The sequence below is a fragment of the Aythya fuligula genome, unplaced genomic scaffold, assembly GCF_009819795.1.
Source record: "Aythya fuligula isolate bAytFul2 unplaced genomic scaffold, bAytFul2.pri scaffold_31_arrow_ctg1_2, whole genome shotgun sequence".
NCBI classification, from domain to species: domain Eukaryota; kingdom Metazoa; phylum Chordata; class Aves; order Anseriformes; family Anatidae; genus Aythya; species Aythya fuligula.
The window spans coordinates 75,001-91,880 of NW_022473980.1; the positions used below are offsets into that span (position 1 = coordinate 75,001).

At 42.7% G+C, this 16,880-nt stretch overlaps 1 protein-coding gene across 1 annotated transcript in view; it reads right to left on the minus strand.

The window, feature by feature from the left end:
- Nucleotides 1-16,603, minus strand: part of LOC116501541 (ATPase family AAA domain-containing protein 2-like) — a gene marked incomplete at its 5' end in the record, with an annotated part of 26,337 nt that extends 9,734 nt beyond the window's left edge. The window contains 13 exons of the mRNA XM_032207140.1: nt 5,241-5,400; nt 5,736-5,824; nt 6,190-6,364; nt 7,323-7,438; nt 7,659-7,761; nt 7,990-8,112; nt 8,929-9,034; nt 9,474-9,584; nt 11,730-11,802; nt 13,309-13,387; nt 14,210-14,363; nt 15,363-15,409; nt 16,461-16,603. Coding sequence (XP_032063031.1) covers nt 5,241-5,400; nt 5,736-5,824; nt 6,190-6,364; nt 7,323-7,438; nt 7,659-7,761; nt 7,990-8,112; nt 8,929-9,034; nt 9,474-9,584; nt 11,730-11,802; nt 13,309-13,387; nt 14,210-14,363; nt 15,363-15,409; nt 16,461-16,603 — 1,479 coding nt within the window. The remainder of the gene's footprint in view (nt 1-5,240; nt 5,401-5,735; nt 5,825-6,189; nt 6,365-7,322; nt 7,439-7,658; nt 7,762-7,989; nt 8,113-8,928; nt 9,035-9,473; nt 9,585-11,729; nt 11,803-13,308; nt 13,388-14,209; nt 14,364-15,362; nt 15,410-16,460) is intronic.
- Between the last annotated feature and the right edge of the window lie 277 nt (nt 16,604-16,880).

Here is a 16,880-nt window from a genome sequence, read left to right on the forward strand (position 1 = left end):
TCATGGGATTGTGTTTAAATGGTAAGCATGGGGTTCTGTTGCCATGGGAACCATGCGGATTTCTTGCCATTACAACCATGGGGTTGTGAAGCCACCGTAACCATGGCATTTTGTTGCTATGGTAATTGCGCGATCGAGTTTCCATGGCAACCATGGGGTTGTGTTGCCATGGTAACCATGTGGTTGTGTTGCCATGCTAACCATGGGGTTTTTGTTTCAATGGCATCCATGGGGTTGTGTAGCCATGGTAACCATGGGGTTCTGTTGACATGGGAACAATGTCGTTTTGTTACCATGGCAACCATAGGGTTGTGTTTCCATGGCAACCATGGAGTTGTGTTGCCATGGTAACCATGTGGTTGTGTTGCCATGGTAACCATGTGCTTTTTGTTTCAATGGCAACCATGGAATTGTGTTTCCATGGTATCTATCGGGTTCAGTTGCCATGGCAACAATGGGTTTCTTTTGCCATGGTAACCATGGGGTTGTGTTGCCTTGATAACAACGGGGTTTTATTGCCATGCCAACCATGGCATTTTGCTTCCATGGTAAGTATGCGGTTGGGTTGCCATGGTAAACATAGGGTGGTGTTTCCATGGCAACCATGCTGTTGCGTTGCCATGGCAACCATAGAGTTGTGTTGCCATGGCAACCATAGGGTTTTGTTGCCATAACTACCCTGGGGTTCTGTTGCCATGGTAACCACTGGGTTGTATTGCCATGGCAACCATGGGGTTATGTTGCCATTTTGACCATAAGGTTTTGTTGCTATGGCAACCATGGGGTTGTGCTGCCATGGTAACCACGGGCTTGTGTTTCCATGGCAACCATGGGGTTCTGTTGCCATGGTAACCATGGGGTTGTGTTGCCATAGGAACCGTAAGGTTTTGTTTCCATGGAAATCAAGGGGTTGTGTTGCCACGGTAACCATGGGGTTGTGTTGCCATGGTAACCATGTGGTTGTGTTGCCATGGTAAGAAATTGTTTGGGTTGTTATGGCAACCATGGGGTTGTTTTGCCATGGCAACCACGGAGTTTTGTTGCCATGGTTACCATGGGGTTGTGTTGCCATGGCAACCATGGGGTTGTGTTAACATAGTAACCATGGGTTTGTGTTTCCACGGCAAACATAGTTTTGTGTTGCCATGGCAACCATGGGGTTGTGTTTCCATGGAAACCATGGGGTTGTGTTGCCATGGTAACTATTGGGTTGTGTTTAAATTGCAACCATTTCGTTATTGTATCCATGGTAACCATGTGGTTGTGTTTCCAAGGTTACCATAAGGTTTTGCTATCATGGCAACCATGGGGTTGTGTTTCCATGGTAACCATGGGGTTGTGTTGCCATGCCAACCATGGGTTTGTGTTGCCATGGTATCTATGGTGTTGAGTTGCCATAGCAGCATGTGGTTGTGTTACCATGGCAACCATGGGGTTGTTTTGCCATGGCAACCACGGAGTTTTGTTGCCATTGTAACCATGGCGTTGTGTTGCCATGGCAACCATGGGGTTGTGTTAACATAGTAACCATGGGGTTGTGTTTACATGGCAAACATAGTTTTGTGTTGCCATGGCAACCATGGGGTTGTGTTGCCATGGCAGCCGTGGGGTTGTGTTGCCATGGTAAATATTCGGTTGTGTTTAAATGGCAACCATTGCGTTTTTGTATCCATGGTAACCATGGGGTTGTGTTTCCATGGTTACCATGGGGTTTTGTTTTCATGGCAACCATGGGGTTGTGTTCCCATGGTTACCATAGGGTTGTGATGCCATGGCAACCATGGGGTTGTGTTGCCATGGTAACCATGTGGTTGTTGTTTCCATGTCAAACATGGGGTTGTGTTGCCATGGTAAGCATGTGGATTTGTTACCATGGCAACTATGGGGTTGTTTTGCCATGGCAACCATGGGGTTGTGTTTCCATGGCAACCATGGGGTTGTGTTGCCATGCTAACCATGGTGTTGTGTTGCCATGGTATCAATTTGTTTGGGTTGCCATAGCAACCATGTGGTTGTTTTGCCATAGCAACCATGGGGTTGTGTTGCCATGGCAACCATGGGTTTGTGTTTCCACGGTAACTATGGTGTTGAATTGCCATAGCAGCATGTGGTTGTTTTACCATGGGAACCATGGTGTTGTGTTGCCATGGTAACCATGGGGTTGTGTTGCCATGGCAACCATACTGTTGTGTTGCCATGGCAACCATGGGGTTGTGTTGCCATTGCAACCATGGGGTTTTGTTTCCAAGGCAACCATGGTGTTGTGTTGCCATGGCAAACATGGGGTTGTGTTGCCATGGCAACCATGATGTTGTGTTTCCATGGTAACTATTGGGTTGTGTTTCCATGGCAACCATTACGTTTTAGTATCCATGGTAACCATGGAGTGGTGTTTCCATTGTTACCAATGGGTTGTGTTGCCATGGCAACCATGGGGTTTTGTTGCCATGGCAACCATGGGGTTTTGTTTCCATGGTAACCATGGGGTTGTGTTTACATGGTAACCATGGGGTTGTGTTGCCATGGCAACCATTGGGTTGTGGTGCCATGGTAACCATGTGGTTGTTGTTTCCATGTCAAACTTGCGGTTGTGTTGCCTTTGCAACCATAGTGTTGTGTTTCCATTGCAAACATGGCGTTCTCTTGCCATGGTAACCATGGGGTTGTGTTCTCATGGTAACAATGGGGTTGTGTTTCCATGGCAACCATGTGGATTTGTTACCATGGTAACCATGGGGTTGTTTTGCCATGGCAAGCATGGGGTTGTGTTTCAATGGTCACCATGGGTTTGTGTTGCCATGGTAACTATTGTGTTGAGTTGCCGTAGCAGCATGTGGTTGTGTTTCCGTGGCAAAAATGCTGTTGGGTTGCAATGGTAACCATGGGGTTGTGTTGCCATGGCAACCTTGGGGTTGTGTTAACATGTTAACCATGGCGTTGTGTTGCCATGGCAACCATGGGGTTCTGTTGCCATTGTAACCATGTGGTTGTTGTTTCCATGTCAAACATGGGGTTGTGTTGCCATAGTAACAATGGGTTTGTGTTGCCATGGTAACTATGGTGTTGAGTTGCCATAGCAGCATGTGGTTGTGTTACCATGGCAACCGTGGGGTTGTGTTTCCATGGCAACCATGGGGTTGTGTTTCCATGGTAACTATGGTGTTGTGTTGCCATGGTATCAATTTGTTTGTGTTGGCATGGTAACCATGTGGTTGTTTTGCCATGGCAACCATGGGGTTGTGTTGCCATGGCAACCATGGGTTTGTGTTGCCATGGTAACTATGGTGTTGAGTTGTCATAGCAGCATGTGGTTGTGTTACCATGGCAAACATAAGGTTGTGTTTCCATGGCAACCATGGGGTGGTGTGGCAATGGAAACCATGGTGTTGTGTTGCCATGGTAACCATGGTGTTGTGTTGCCATGCTAACAATTTGTTTGGGTTGCCCTGGCAACCATGGGGTTGTGTTGTCATTGTAACTATGGTGTTGAGTTGCCATAGCAGCATGTGGTTGTGTTACCATGGGAACCATGGTGATGTGTTGCCATGGTAACCATGGGGTTGTGTTGCCATGGCAACCATGGGGTTTTGTTTCCATGGCAACCATGGGGTTGTGTTGCCATGGTAACCAAGTGGTTGTTGTTTCCATGTCAAACATGGGGTTGTGTTGCCATGGTAACTATGGTGTTGAGTTGCAATAGCAGCATGTGGTTGCTTTACCATGGCAACCATGGGGTTGTTTTGCCATGGCAACTACGGAGTTTTGTTGCCATGGCAACCATGGGGTTGTGTTTCCATGGCAACCATAATTTTGTGTTGCTATGGTAACCATGGGGTTGTGTTTCCATGGCAAACATGTGGTTTTGTTATCATGGCAAACATGGGGTTGTGTTTCCTTGGCAACCATGGGGTTGTGTTGAAATGGCAAGCATGGAGTTGTGTTGCCATGGCAACCATGGGGTTGTGTTTCCATGGCAATCATGGGGTTGTGTTGCCATGGCAACCTTGGGGTTGTGTTGCCATGGTAAGCATGTGGATTTGTTACCATGGCAACTATGGGGTTATGTCGCCATGGCTACCATGGTGTTGTGTTCCCACGGCAACCATGGGTTTGTGTTGCCATGGTTACTATGGTGTTGAGTTGCCATATGTCGTGGTTCCGCTGGAGTGGGCAGCCGAGCTCCACCACAGCCGCTCTCTCACTCCCCCTCCTCAAAGAGGAATGGGGACAAAATATGTGAAAAGGGATCAAAGGTTGAGATAAGGACGAGAAAATCACGCAATAATTATTGTAACGGGCAAAACAGACTCGGCATAAGGAGATAGTAAGATTTATTGCCTACAACTAACAAGCGAGAGAAGTGAGAAAACAAAGGAAAAAAAAAAACAAAAGCACCTTCCCCCCCCATCCACCCTTTTCCACCTCCTCCCCCCGAGCGGCGCAGGGGAACGGGGAATGGGGGTTATGGTCAGTCTACAGCACTTCTTCTCTGCCGCTCCTTCTCGGTCACTCTCGTCCCTTGTGCTGTGGGATCCCTCCCACGGGATGCAGTCCTTGCTGAACTGATCCGGCGTGGGCTTCCCACAGGCAGCAGCTCTTTCAGAACTGCTCCAGATATGGGTCCGTAGCACGGGGTCCATCCCTCAGGAGAAAACTGCTCCAACCTGGGTCCCCCACGGGCAGCAGCTCCTGCCAGGTCACCTGCTCCTGCGTGGGCTCCTCTCCACGGGCTACAGGTCCGGCCCGGAATCTGCTCCGGCAGGGGTCTTCCACAGGCGGCAGCCTCCGTCGGTACAGGGCCACCTGCTCCACCGTGGTCTCCTCCACGCGCTGCAGCGTGGAACCCTGCTCCACCGTGGTACTCCATGGGCTGCAGGGGGACATCCTGCTTCACCATGGTCCTCACCACAGGCCGCAGGGGACTTCTGCTCCGGCGCCTGGAGCACCTCTCCCCCTCCTTCTACACTGACCTTGGTGCAAGGCTGTTCTCTCACTCCCTTCACTCTCCCGGCTGCTGTGTGGCGCAGCGTTTTTTTTCCCTGTCTTAAATATGCTCTCACAGAGGCGCAAAACAACATCGCTTATTGGCTCGGATCTGGAAAACAATGGGGCCCTTCCCAAACATGGGGCAGTTTCTAGATCTTTCTCACAGAAACCACCCCTATGGCTCCCTGCTACCAAAACCTTGCCACGTAAACCCACTACACATGGTAGCACTAACGTTGAATTTAAGTTCTCACCTCTTTATTTGGCAAGTTGAAGAGGAACTCTCTGTCAAAGCGTCCTGGTCTTCGTAAAGCAGGATCTATAGAATCCAGTCTGTTGGTAGCTCCGATTACCACGATCTCCCCTCTGTTAACTATGCCATCCATAAGGGTCAGAAGAGTTGAAACAATGGAACTAATAGAAAAATATAAGTTTTACTTACTGGTTCAGTAAATTTTGTTACATTCCACATGACTTTCTTCCATGAGTAGTCAAAAAGGACAAGCTTTAAAGGACAAGACTCATTTTAAGACATAAAAAATAGGTAAGTTAACGCAGACCACATGCTGATATCAGGCTTAGTAAACTGGTTTCAACTATTGTTTAGAATCACCTGTTTTGGCATTGAGTTACAAGTTTTCAGGATAAATTAACGTGTTCACAGTAAATTAAACAGGTCATCATCTTTTTTTTTTTTTTTCATTCCCCAAAGATCAAGCAGATTTTATGTAGCTGCAAAACTGTAATACCTATGAATGTGGTCTTGTTTACTGGAGCGCACAGGAGCGAGACCATCTATCTCGTCAAAGAAAATAATTGAAGGTCGCATCTGATAGGCCTAGCAGGAAAACACAGAGTAAAACAGCATTATTTAAAGGAAAAATGCACAAAAACATCATGGTTGGAATGTCATCTAAACTAGATTTTTCACTTTAGCCTCTGGGACCTCTACTGATAGAGCTACTGGAGTATCTGAACAGAAGACAGCAGTCTGTGTCAACCCACTGTATCCGGGTGACAGGAAGCAAATCGTTCTAGTAGTTCTTACAGCTGACATTCACAGCAGAAACACTGGCATTTCCATTTCAGTGGGAAAAAAAAACTAAAAATATACAAAAAAAGAGCAAGTGCTACTTAAAAACGTTGACCACAGAAAATAACGGTTTCAACTCTGACAGAATACACTGTGCATTTCAACCTTACCTGTTCAAATAACACACGAAGTTGGCGTTCTGATTCCCCCACGTATTTTCTCATGCAGTCCGAAGCATTTCTCAGAAAAAATGATATTTTCCTGTCACTTCGACTATATTCACTGGCAAGTGCACGAGCAACTAGTGTTTTCCCTGTTCCTGGGGGGCCATAAAATAGACAACCTCTGCAATAAAAAAGATCCAGATAGGAAAAAAAACATCATGATGAGTACCTCCTACAACCATCGTCTCTAGAACAAACTCGTCTTTCCTAACCAAAACACGTCATGTACAAGACAGCAGTAATAGCTGAAGTGTGGGTAGAGGCAGAACAGATAGAAGTTCTGCGTTTTTACGTTTCACAAGAAAATTCATTTTTTTCACCCAAAGAAATGAATAAGGGGGTAACTCAAACGTATAAAACCTTCAAAAGAAAGCATACTGTCCCAGAAGGACACTTCCGAAACTGCTGACAAACAGGGTGATTACAGCAAACCAGAGCCAAATGGGCAAACTTCAGCACAGAATCTGAGAATGGGCTGAATGGTGAATCACCAGTTCATTCTGCAGCAATAAACTGCATATTCTTGCTTTCACAATATGCAGAATCTGATACTAAAGCATTTAATGCTCCTTTCAAAAGCATTAAGTTACTGGATTTGGTCTCTCAGACCATCTATTGCTGATGGCAAGTGAGGAAGCCTAAAGCTGGAAGGAAAAGCGATGCCTTAGCACTCAGAGGAAAAGAAAAAAAAAAAAAAAAAAAGAAAGCAAAAGTAGGCAGGAAAAACAACTGGGCTTCCAGGCAACATATTACAATTGACTTCCACTAGATAATCCCTTCTTGCTTACAGACTAATCAAGCTGACTTGTACATAAAACTGAGAACAAAACCACTCCAACCCAACTAACCCAACTTTTTAAAGACACCAGATGGTAAAACTTAAAATTTTAAGACTTTGCTTATATTTTTAACCTACAAATATTCTGGATTCTATCCATTTTTAAGAAACCACTTTTTGCTACTACTAAAACAAACGTTCACCACTGCCAAAAATGTTGAAGCATGGAAGCATATTGATACCTTAATTGAACTTTCTCCTGAAAACAGCTGACTTACGATTTATCACTTTAATGAGTTACCTTGGGGGCTGAATATTGAACCGCTGAAAAACTTCTGGATACAGCAGGGGAAAAATCACCATCTCTTTCAAAGCTGCGATGTGTTCGGAAAGACCACCCACGTTCTCAAATCCAATCTAAAGAGAAATTCAACACAACAGAGTTCGTATGTTAAAGAAAGCAGCAACCTAGATCAAGGTTTCATCAGAAATTATCTCAGCACAACGGAAACATTCTGGGCAATTTTTGAAGTTGCTTTAGAGAAAACCATCAACAAAGGTAGTTGTAGATGGCACACTGAGATCTTTCATAATCACTGGAAACACTCGCTGACACGATGATTAGTTTAAGACTTACCGCACTATCTATTTGCATTGCATCTCCCTGACTTCCTCCAACTTTCTTTTGATCCCTCTGAACTCTCTTTAGGTCCTGTTTCTGACGTTTCACTCGAAAAGTTCTGATTTGAATTAAGGAGAAGTTATAGGGCTTCTTTTTCTTTAAGATGCAGCTCGAAGATTTTTGTTTTTCATAATAATGCCAAGCAAATGTAGAAGACATTAATTAATATATAGAAGACCTAATTAATTGACATAAACTTACACAGTTACATTTAGATAAACTTAAACATGGCTAAATATTCATTTGAAGGAGATTCATCCCTCCCCTATTCTCTAACGACAGCAACCTTCTTGGAGATGTGCTCTCGCTGTCCTCACTGCTCTCACCACCCTCCTCCGTATCACACGTGCTAAGCAAGGGAGATGAGCAAGAGGGTGTAGAATCACTGATGTCGTCTGCACATCTCCGTCTGCAGGCAAGCATATAAACCAGAAAGTTAAAAAGAAAATAGAGCAGATACTAAGTAACACCAAAAATTAAGGGAATTCTATCTCAAAATTTACTCTGAGATCTATTTTCCAGTCCATTGTACTCCTTAGGAATCTGATTTCAAAGGTCATGACATGATTTTCCTCGTGACAACTGTCTGCTTTCAAGAATGCTCAACAAAATATCTGGCAATCAACAGCATTCTCTACGCACTAACTGCTTACAGAATCCAAAAAGCCTTTATCATTACTAAGGCAATTTATGATTTCATTTAGATCTTATATTGTTTAAGGTTAACTTCATATAGAAACATTAGTTGGTTCCAAACAGAAACTAGAGTCAGTATTTGAGTGATAACTTCTTTTTTTTTTTTTTTTTTTTTAAATCTAACAAAACTTCCATAAAGCCTCTCCCTCTAAATCGAATAAAATTATTTTCGGTTTTAAGAAAATCCTTTGTATCCTTCAAGATTAAATAGTCTGACTAAGATTTTTAAGGGGAGATTCCGGCTTCAGTTCCAGAACCAAAGAATTTCAGTTACAGAAACTCAGACACTACCTCCATAATCATCTTATCAGCGACCCACAAATATTGGATTTAAAGAAGAAACCAACTTAAAAGTATCCACCTCCTCCCCTCCAAATAGTTCTTTCCTCTCTATCCTCAGACTACCAAAGTACCGATCATAAACTTACTCTGTAATTACCACTAAACTGAAAACCCTTTGAAGCATTATGCAGTAAGGAGACTCACAGCTCTACAGATAAGTAAGAGCTATCACTAGCCATACACCAACCTGGCACGTCTTCTATATTTTTGTGACCCAGCATTTTCAAGTGACTCTTTCTGTCTGACAGAACAGGGCTGGCCCGAGTTAGTCCTCTCTCGATCTCTTTGTCTTACTGAAAGGAAAGAATTTAGAATAATGATAAAGACACATTTAAGAGAGGAGGATATCAAAAGATAAAAAAATGCCACATGTTTCACTCATCCCTAATTCCAGAAGAATTTTTAACTGTTTTTGCTTTTCATCAGTGCATGGTACAAGTGGAAAACTACGCCCTGTTTAAAGGTGAACTGAAAATCACAAGAGCAAGACTATTAAGTGTGATTAATTACTGTTATAGCAAGGATACATAGCACTAAGTACACCAAACAGCAAAGAAATACAATGTGCACAGGACACACGTGTCTGATAAAAACAGGGAAGTTCATGTGCAGAATGAAGGTACAGAACTGAAATAGAACTGTGTGCGCAAACACATGTATTTGCATTCAAAAATTTTATCTCACTTATGTGCAAGAAATAAGGTTTTAAGAGAAACTGTGCGTTCAACCTACTTTCCATAGGAGCTTGGTAGCGGTCAACAGGTTTCCTCTGTCGAAGGTTGTAACGCCTTGGGACATCTTCACCACCATTTTCTTTGTTCTCACTTCCTCTTGATGTTTGTACTGCACCACAAAATGACACCGAATAGTTAAGTACTTTTGCAAATTATATGAAATCCAAAATGCATTACACAGATGCCTGTAAGTTTTATTATTAGCATTATTTTAATGACACGGTGGATCCTGCAGAACCTTAAGATGAATTTATGCAAGTCACGTTTCAGAAATCACAAATCCTAGCAGATGAGCATGCATCTGGACATTGTTCTGTGCTCTCTGAAACTGCTGATGGACTTGTCGTCAGCCTCAGTGTTTAACGACAGGCAAAATTCTGTCATATTGCTTAGCTAAGATGCAGATCTTCTGAAAACAGCTATTTCAGAAAGTCACTTCTTAGTTTGAGACAGTATTTAATGGAAAGGGTTTTAATAATCTGGAGTGCTAAGACTAAGCATAGTAATCTAAGTCCAAGTCTAGCTCTGCCACATATTCTGTGAGCAATAATGGGCCAGACACAGGCTTGAAGCTCACCAATGAGAAAACAATGCCAAATGCACATAAGCTTAGGTCATTAGCTTCTGTCAAGTAACCTGAAGTTGTTTCATGAAAGATGGTAAAAAACGCAAGAACCAGAGTGCAATTATCTACTGGGTTCTGGTGAATATCCTCTCACGTTAACAACAGCAGGACACCGAGGAAGGAACGTACATACTCCGTTCACCTACCTGTTTGCCAAAAGGACCTATCTTTTTTTCTTGGAAAGCACTGCCCTCTTTGGTTTTTATTTTTTAAACCCCAAAGGTTGCATTGCTTTCTGAATGCAAGGTAGGTGCCTTTGGGTATACAGACAGCACACAGAAAACTGAGCGATCAGTAAATGAGTTTGTGATCACTACCATCTCCAGTCCTTGGTGTTCCAACACTTCTATCACAAAAGCATGAATTTTTCTGCTTTACTGCTCCTTTAACCCTTTCCTTTGTTCCAATAACTTCCTTTATAACAACACTGACACTTTCCTCACTCTTTTCTGGCGTATTTTTCATTATAAAAGTATATTCTAGCTCTTTCCTGATTTAAAATTGTAGTTTGCATTTTGATCATCAATTAATTGCCCCGGGCTCATTTCCCATTCAATGTGCTATTTAAAATTCCTCTCTACAAGTCTCTACTGCACAGCTCCCTGAAACCCACACACTTTAACCAAGCTTCTCCCTCTAGACTGGCCCCCACCTTGTATTCAAGCTACTCTTATTAAGACTTTGAGCTAATGTTTTCCTAACTAAACCTCCAAAGGAGTCAACTCTGCTTCTCCCTTACTAGTCCATGGCCCAGGCATTCTTCCTCTGAAGAACTTCCCTCGGGTTCCCACCTGCCACTGTGCATCTCTCTGCTCCTCTGGGCCTCTGAAGGGAGGGAGCAAGTATTTTCTGGGGCTCAGCCTCCTGTCACTGTCTCTCTGAGCTCCTTTGCAGGTGTGCAGGTGAGCTCTATCACATAATCTAACTCGTCAGCTCATCTACTGCAACACCCTTTTCGGTCCTTAAGTATAGTCTTGCCCTGTTCTGATCTGTTTAGATCATCCTCATAGGAGCTTTCTAATTTACTGCCTTAATCACAACTAACATTCTTCTTAAAAACTGTAAGTTTTCCCATCGCTTCCAAGTTAATATGGCCTTTTGTGGCTTAACCTCATTCCACAAGTCACTGAGTACCCAGATGACAGCTCCTAATTACAGGCCCTGACAGCAGCTTACAGTGACTGCCTCCTAAACACAGAAATGCACAACGCTATCTTCCCTCCTGCTGAGCTTCACACTTGGGAGGAGCTTTTCATACACATCTGGCAGCCTATCTATCTTGCTTCCTGAAAATTCTTGCTGTGCTGCTCAAAACCATGAAAACTGTCACGCTCCTGCTGTAGCGGTATCACCGTTTCGCATGCTGAGTAATGCTGTCCATTTCTAATGCTGTCTACAACCATCTGTTGCCTTTTATCTTGTAAGCAGTTTGGAAAAGCGCTGTATTTTTTTTCACCTGTTCTGAGCTCACTACAGTACAGCCCTAGAGCTCATACTAAGGCTTGTGAAGTCAATAGCAATACAGAATTTTTACAGAAGACAAATACCCAGTAGATTAGCTTGTTTCAATTGTTTAAGACAAGGCTTTTGGTTAGAACAGAGTAAAGAAAACTTAAAACCAGAACTCACCAATCTCATCTGGACTGCCAGATCCAGTTCTTTCAAAGTCCGACTTCACACAGGTCAAGATATCAAGGTTCTCCTAATTCCAAGCAGCAAGAAAGATCGGTCACAAACGTGCAGAAAAAGATGTGCATACGCATACATACACTGACAGACACGTCTGTCTGTTGATGCTTACACAGTAACATTATCGAGGCACCCCACATACACACAAAAAATAAATTATTGCACAAGAGGAGAGAATGGGAATATGATTGCGTGCACCCACAATCAGTAACAAGAATTTCTGCTCTAAACCAGGGCTCAGTACATGCAGTGGTTAAATACTTGCCCAGATACAAAACTGAGTGCATTAGTTAATCAGAGGTTAATAACCTACAGCGTGACAGAACCAAGGAAAAAGAACTACCTTCCTAGCAGACATACCAAAAGAAATCATACAGGCATGTGAGAGATGCTAATAAAAAGTACTGTGGACAATTCTGGATTCATTTCACAGCCCTGGGCAACCAGCTCTAGGTGTCCCTGCCTGAGCAGGGGAGCGTTGGACCAGGTGACCTCCAGAGGCCCCTTCTAACCTCAACCATTCTGTGATTTGAGAGAAAAAAAAGGGAATTCAGAGCTAAACAAAAAGCTATGAAAGTAGGTTATCGGGAAGTTTTAAAATGATGTGCCTATCATTCAAAAGAACAGTAATTTAATAAAATAATTTAATAGAGCAAAACTAAGACAGAGGAAGTATGATTGCTGCATACAACTTTAACAGGGGTTCCTCTAGAGACAGGGGTTTATTTAAGCTCTCAGGCAAGGCCAGCACACGAACAAATATACATAAAGTAGCCATCAGTTCATTCAGCTGGAAATTTGAAAGGCTTCAAGTTCCTGAAAACTCTGGGAGCAGTTTGCAACCAAGGAAGAATTCTAAAATGCAAGTTAGGTCAATTAAAGAAAACAGCTCCATTTGCCTGTAACAGATGATTAAAGCCACATGATACTGGAGATTCTTTGCGAGCTCTCAGGAAAAAAAACGTTCAATCAAAATTCGAGCGAGTGACCAACACAGGAAGCTATGCACTGCCTTTTGTTAAGCTTTCCAAGTAAGTGCGTTCCTGAGCATGACGAGAAATAGGATCTAGGAGTTAAGGATAAAAAGCTAAACAGCTTAAACTGCCAAGCTGATGGAAAGCACCAGCCTTTTTGCATATTCAGTCCCCCAGGCAGAGCTTTTAGTAACATTTGGAGTAAAAACCCAAGTCCGAAACAGCTGTTTGTAAACAGTGTCCATTCAAAAAGCAGAAGGCAATTCAGAAACCGGAGTGGAAGACATGCATTTCAGCATCTCCCCGTTATCCCACATCTTCTGCAGAAGATGCTTCCTCCGCTCTGAAAAGATATCTGAAGCACAACCGTATCAGTAAGACATGAAGATATAACCAGAGAGCAAGACCAAATGGTAGTTTAGACCACACTATTCTTTGAAAGGAAGTTATTTCAGTTCAATTAAAATTACAACTAAGTTACTTCCCTACGGGAAATACTCTACAAAAATGGCAAACTGACGGAGTATTTGCTCTGTCATTTGTACCTCAACATCTTCCCAACATCTTTGGCATCTACGCATCTGCTCCATTTCATCCATTTTTTGTAGCACAACTTCCGCAGTACTAAGATACAAAGTTGACATGTAAGAGCAAAGTTAGGCACGTATGAAAAAAATAAAACAGCACACACAATCAACAAGAGATTTTAATGTAGTATGCACAAAGCAAAAGTCATTGACACTTAGCCAAGATTTTAGGCATTACCAAAAAATTAGGTCAAATCTTTATTTTTGATAGAGATTTAAGAACAAGCTTTTGAGGATTTGCAAACACGCTGTTTTCAGGTTTATTTTCCCCTCTTACTGAGCACATTTAAAATATATATATATTTAAATGCAGGAGGAAAATAAGAATTCTGACATCCTAGTAAGATGTTATAAAAAAATTATGTCAACTTTTAATCCTTCTTAAGTTGCTCTGCACAGTAGCATTAAGTCCTTTTTTGTTAACTGAGGAAAGGCTGTTTGTTCTTCTCTACATGGGAATCTAAGTTTCGTGTTGTATAAAATGATGAAATGAAAGGAAAGCAAATTCTGAAGCAGAAAACAATTTTGGCTTCAGAAACAGAAATAAACCATGGACAGAAATGCAGAATCGCTAGGACTACTTTGCTTTGACTGTATCAAACCATCCTCAGTTTCTTAACCAAGCATTACATTCACTTTTGTGAGTATGGAACAAAAAGTTCATTAAAAATGACGGCACTTCTGATGCTAAGAAAACTGCCAAATGGGGAAAACTCAACGAATTGAACTCTCAATGCCAGGAGCAGCCATACTTCTTTGCTGTCAAAATAAAGAGCAAGTCGAGGCCAACATCATGCCATAGTGCAAAGGCTTGCTAAGAAAGATCATTCTAAGAGGTCTGCAAGAAAAGATGACTTACTTTGTTATAAGTTTGTCAAATAGAATGGACGAGTTAGTAGTAGAGTACCGACTGTGTCCGACTCTACAGCTGTGGCACAGCTCCAAGTCCCTGTTTTCTCCGTGGACTCGTCTCACAGTTTTTGCACCAGCTCTACTCCTCAATGTTCTGGTGACTGAAACGCAGAAACAAAGGATTTTGAAACAGTGAAGATGGGATTCTCCTTATTTCACCATTGCTCTTGTAAAATGTAAACAGACAAACAAAAAAGGCACCCTGAAGTGGACTGATTTTTCTTTAAATTTCAGATCAGAAGTTGTTGTCACAACCACTGCATTCCACTTATTTATCGCTCTGCACGTTTAAACTGTCTACTTAAAACTGGGACCTGTAGAGAAATTCTTAAAGAGACTGAAAGCTAGCCAGACAAAAACAAACGTGCAACTTTTGTTCCATACAGGAGGGAAATCTACTCCAGTTATTTCTGTCTTGGAAAAGTGAGAACAATCAACACCTTTCTCTAAAGTGTTTTCACTCCATTCGTGTAAAACTGTATCTAACAGTGCTCAAAACAAACACTATGACATTGCAAGCCTCTTCCTAAGAGGTGTATGTTTTATTACTCTGTTTATGCATGCAGCACTTTCATTTCCTGCATTATGATCTAACAGCTCAAGGAGGTAAGAATCGTTTCAAGAGAAACACCCAAACACCAAATAACTCAAACTCATGCTTTTTAGAAAAAAAGCCTGCCCATTGTTTACCATACAGCACCCTTTGGCACAGGTTTGTTGCTTGCACTGTCATTAAAAGAGCCAAGAGGACAAGGGGAAGGGAAGAGCTACACCACTGTGCTGGTAGGATCACAGCTAAGGTTTACTTTTGTGGTTGCCAACTATAGAACTAAGTTTGAACTTATCAAGTATCCATTTACTTTGCACAATTAGAACAGTTTGCTTTGTGCCTACGAAGCTGCAATTCACACTGCTCCCTCCCCAAGGAATTCATAAAATCTCCTATTTGCACCTACCTCTCTTCACAGAAAAGTCACTGAGGAGTGAATTCAGCTGACTACAGAAGGCTTTGGGGCCAAATCAAAGCGATGGAGTGACCAAGTGCCATCCTCTTCAGTAACCAGCGTAAATAGGTATCCCGGGGAGTTACAGCCACTTACCTGTGTTATATTCTTTTTTTCGTTCCAATTTCGGCTTTCTCAACTGCCTACATTAAGAAAGAGGACAGGGGAGAGAAGGGAGAAAAGACTTTTTGTATTAGACCCATCAAGGATGGGAAATTTCACCATGTTTACAAGCCAGTGCTCCACGGTATACAAAGAGAAGCCTGTAGGCCTCACGCAGGATCCACATCCCAAGTCTGTTGCGTGCCATATACACGCGGTTCTGTATGTACCCACATTTCCTAGCTTGGTCATGTTGAATTCTCAAAATTATGACCAACAGCACCCAAGTGGAAAAGATACATGTCCTGGTTTCAGTTAGGACTGTTAGTTCTCCTAGTAGCGGGTAGGTTTCTATGTTTTGGCTTAGGATGTGTGAAAGGATGTTTAGAAGAGTGCTGATACCACCCCGATGTTTCAATTGCTGCAGAGCAGTACTTACAACAAGCCAAGGACCTTTCGGTGTCTCACTGTCCTACTGGCGATCAGAATCGGCGCACAGCAACAGCTGCGAGGGGACAGACTCAGGATGGCCGACCCCAACTGGCCAAAGAATTCTATGCCTTATGGCAACACGCTGCACCATGGATAGGGCGGGGCAGCCGGGCTGCTAGGGGTTACGCTGGGCACTGGTCAGCGGGTAGTGAGCAACTGCATTGTACATCACTTGTTTTGTACACATTACTAGTAGCAGTACTATCATCATCACCATCATCATTATTATTATTTTCCTGTCTTAATAAACTGTCTTTATCTCAACTCGCGGGCTTCACTTTCCCATTTCTCTCCCCCATCCCAGAGAGGGAGGTGGAAGGGTTGCAGAAGGGCTGTGTGGTGTTTAGCTGCCGGCCGGGTTAAACCACAACAACACCTCAAAGGGGTTGGGGAAAAAAAACAGGTTTTTTTAGAAAAGCAGAAGACTTTCACTGAGAAGAGGGATTCTAGTTTTAAGGTACTGGTACGCCATCAGCATGCTCATAGGCCTCTGCTGATTTTAGCCGGAGGTTTATCAGGCCACAACTCACTGCACATGCTTTCTCTCTTGCTTTTCAATCTACAAATCGAACAGAGATTGAACATATAGAAATACAGTACCTTGAAAAGCATCTTCTCTTGACATTTCCCCTCAGTATCGCCATACTTTCTTCAAAGCTGGAGACTGAACACCGCAGGATGCTTTTGCTCATTGATCTTAAATGGTGTCCGTTGAAACATTCAATACTGGGAGAAGAATAATCCTAGGGAAAGAAGGAAACAAGAATATATTTATGTGAACCACGTAGATTCAGATAAAGAAATTCTGCCTCATGCAAGTTTAATTGACCCTCCTGACTTGGTAGTGGGGCAACTAATGGCAGGCAGACACTGAAACGCTGCTGTGCTCAAGAAAAACCTGGAGAAAAAAGAAAAAAAAAAAAAAAAAAAAAAAAAAAGCTTTCAAAACTAAAGCTTCCCTCTCCCCATCGTTTTCTTGTGGATAACTTAAGCTTAATATCCTTGGCAAAAAGATATTGC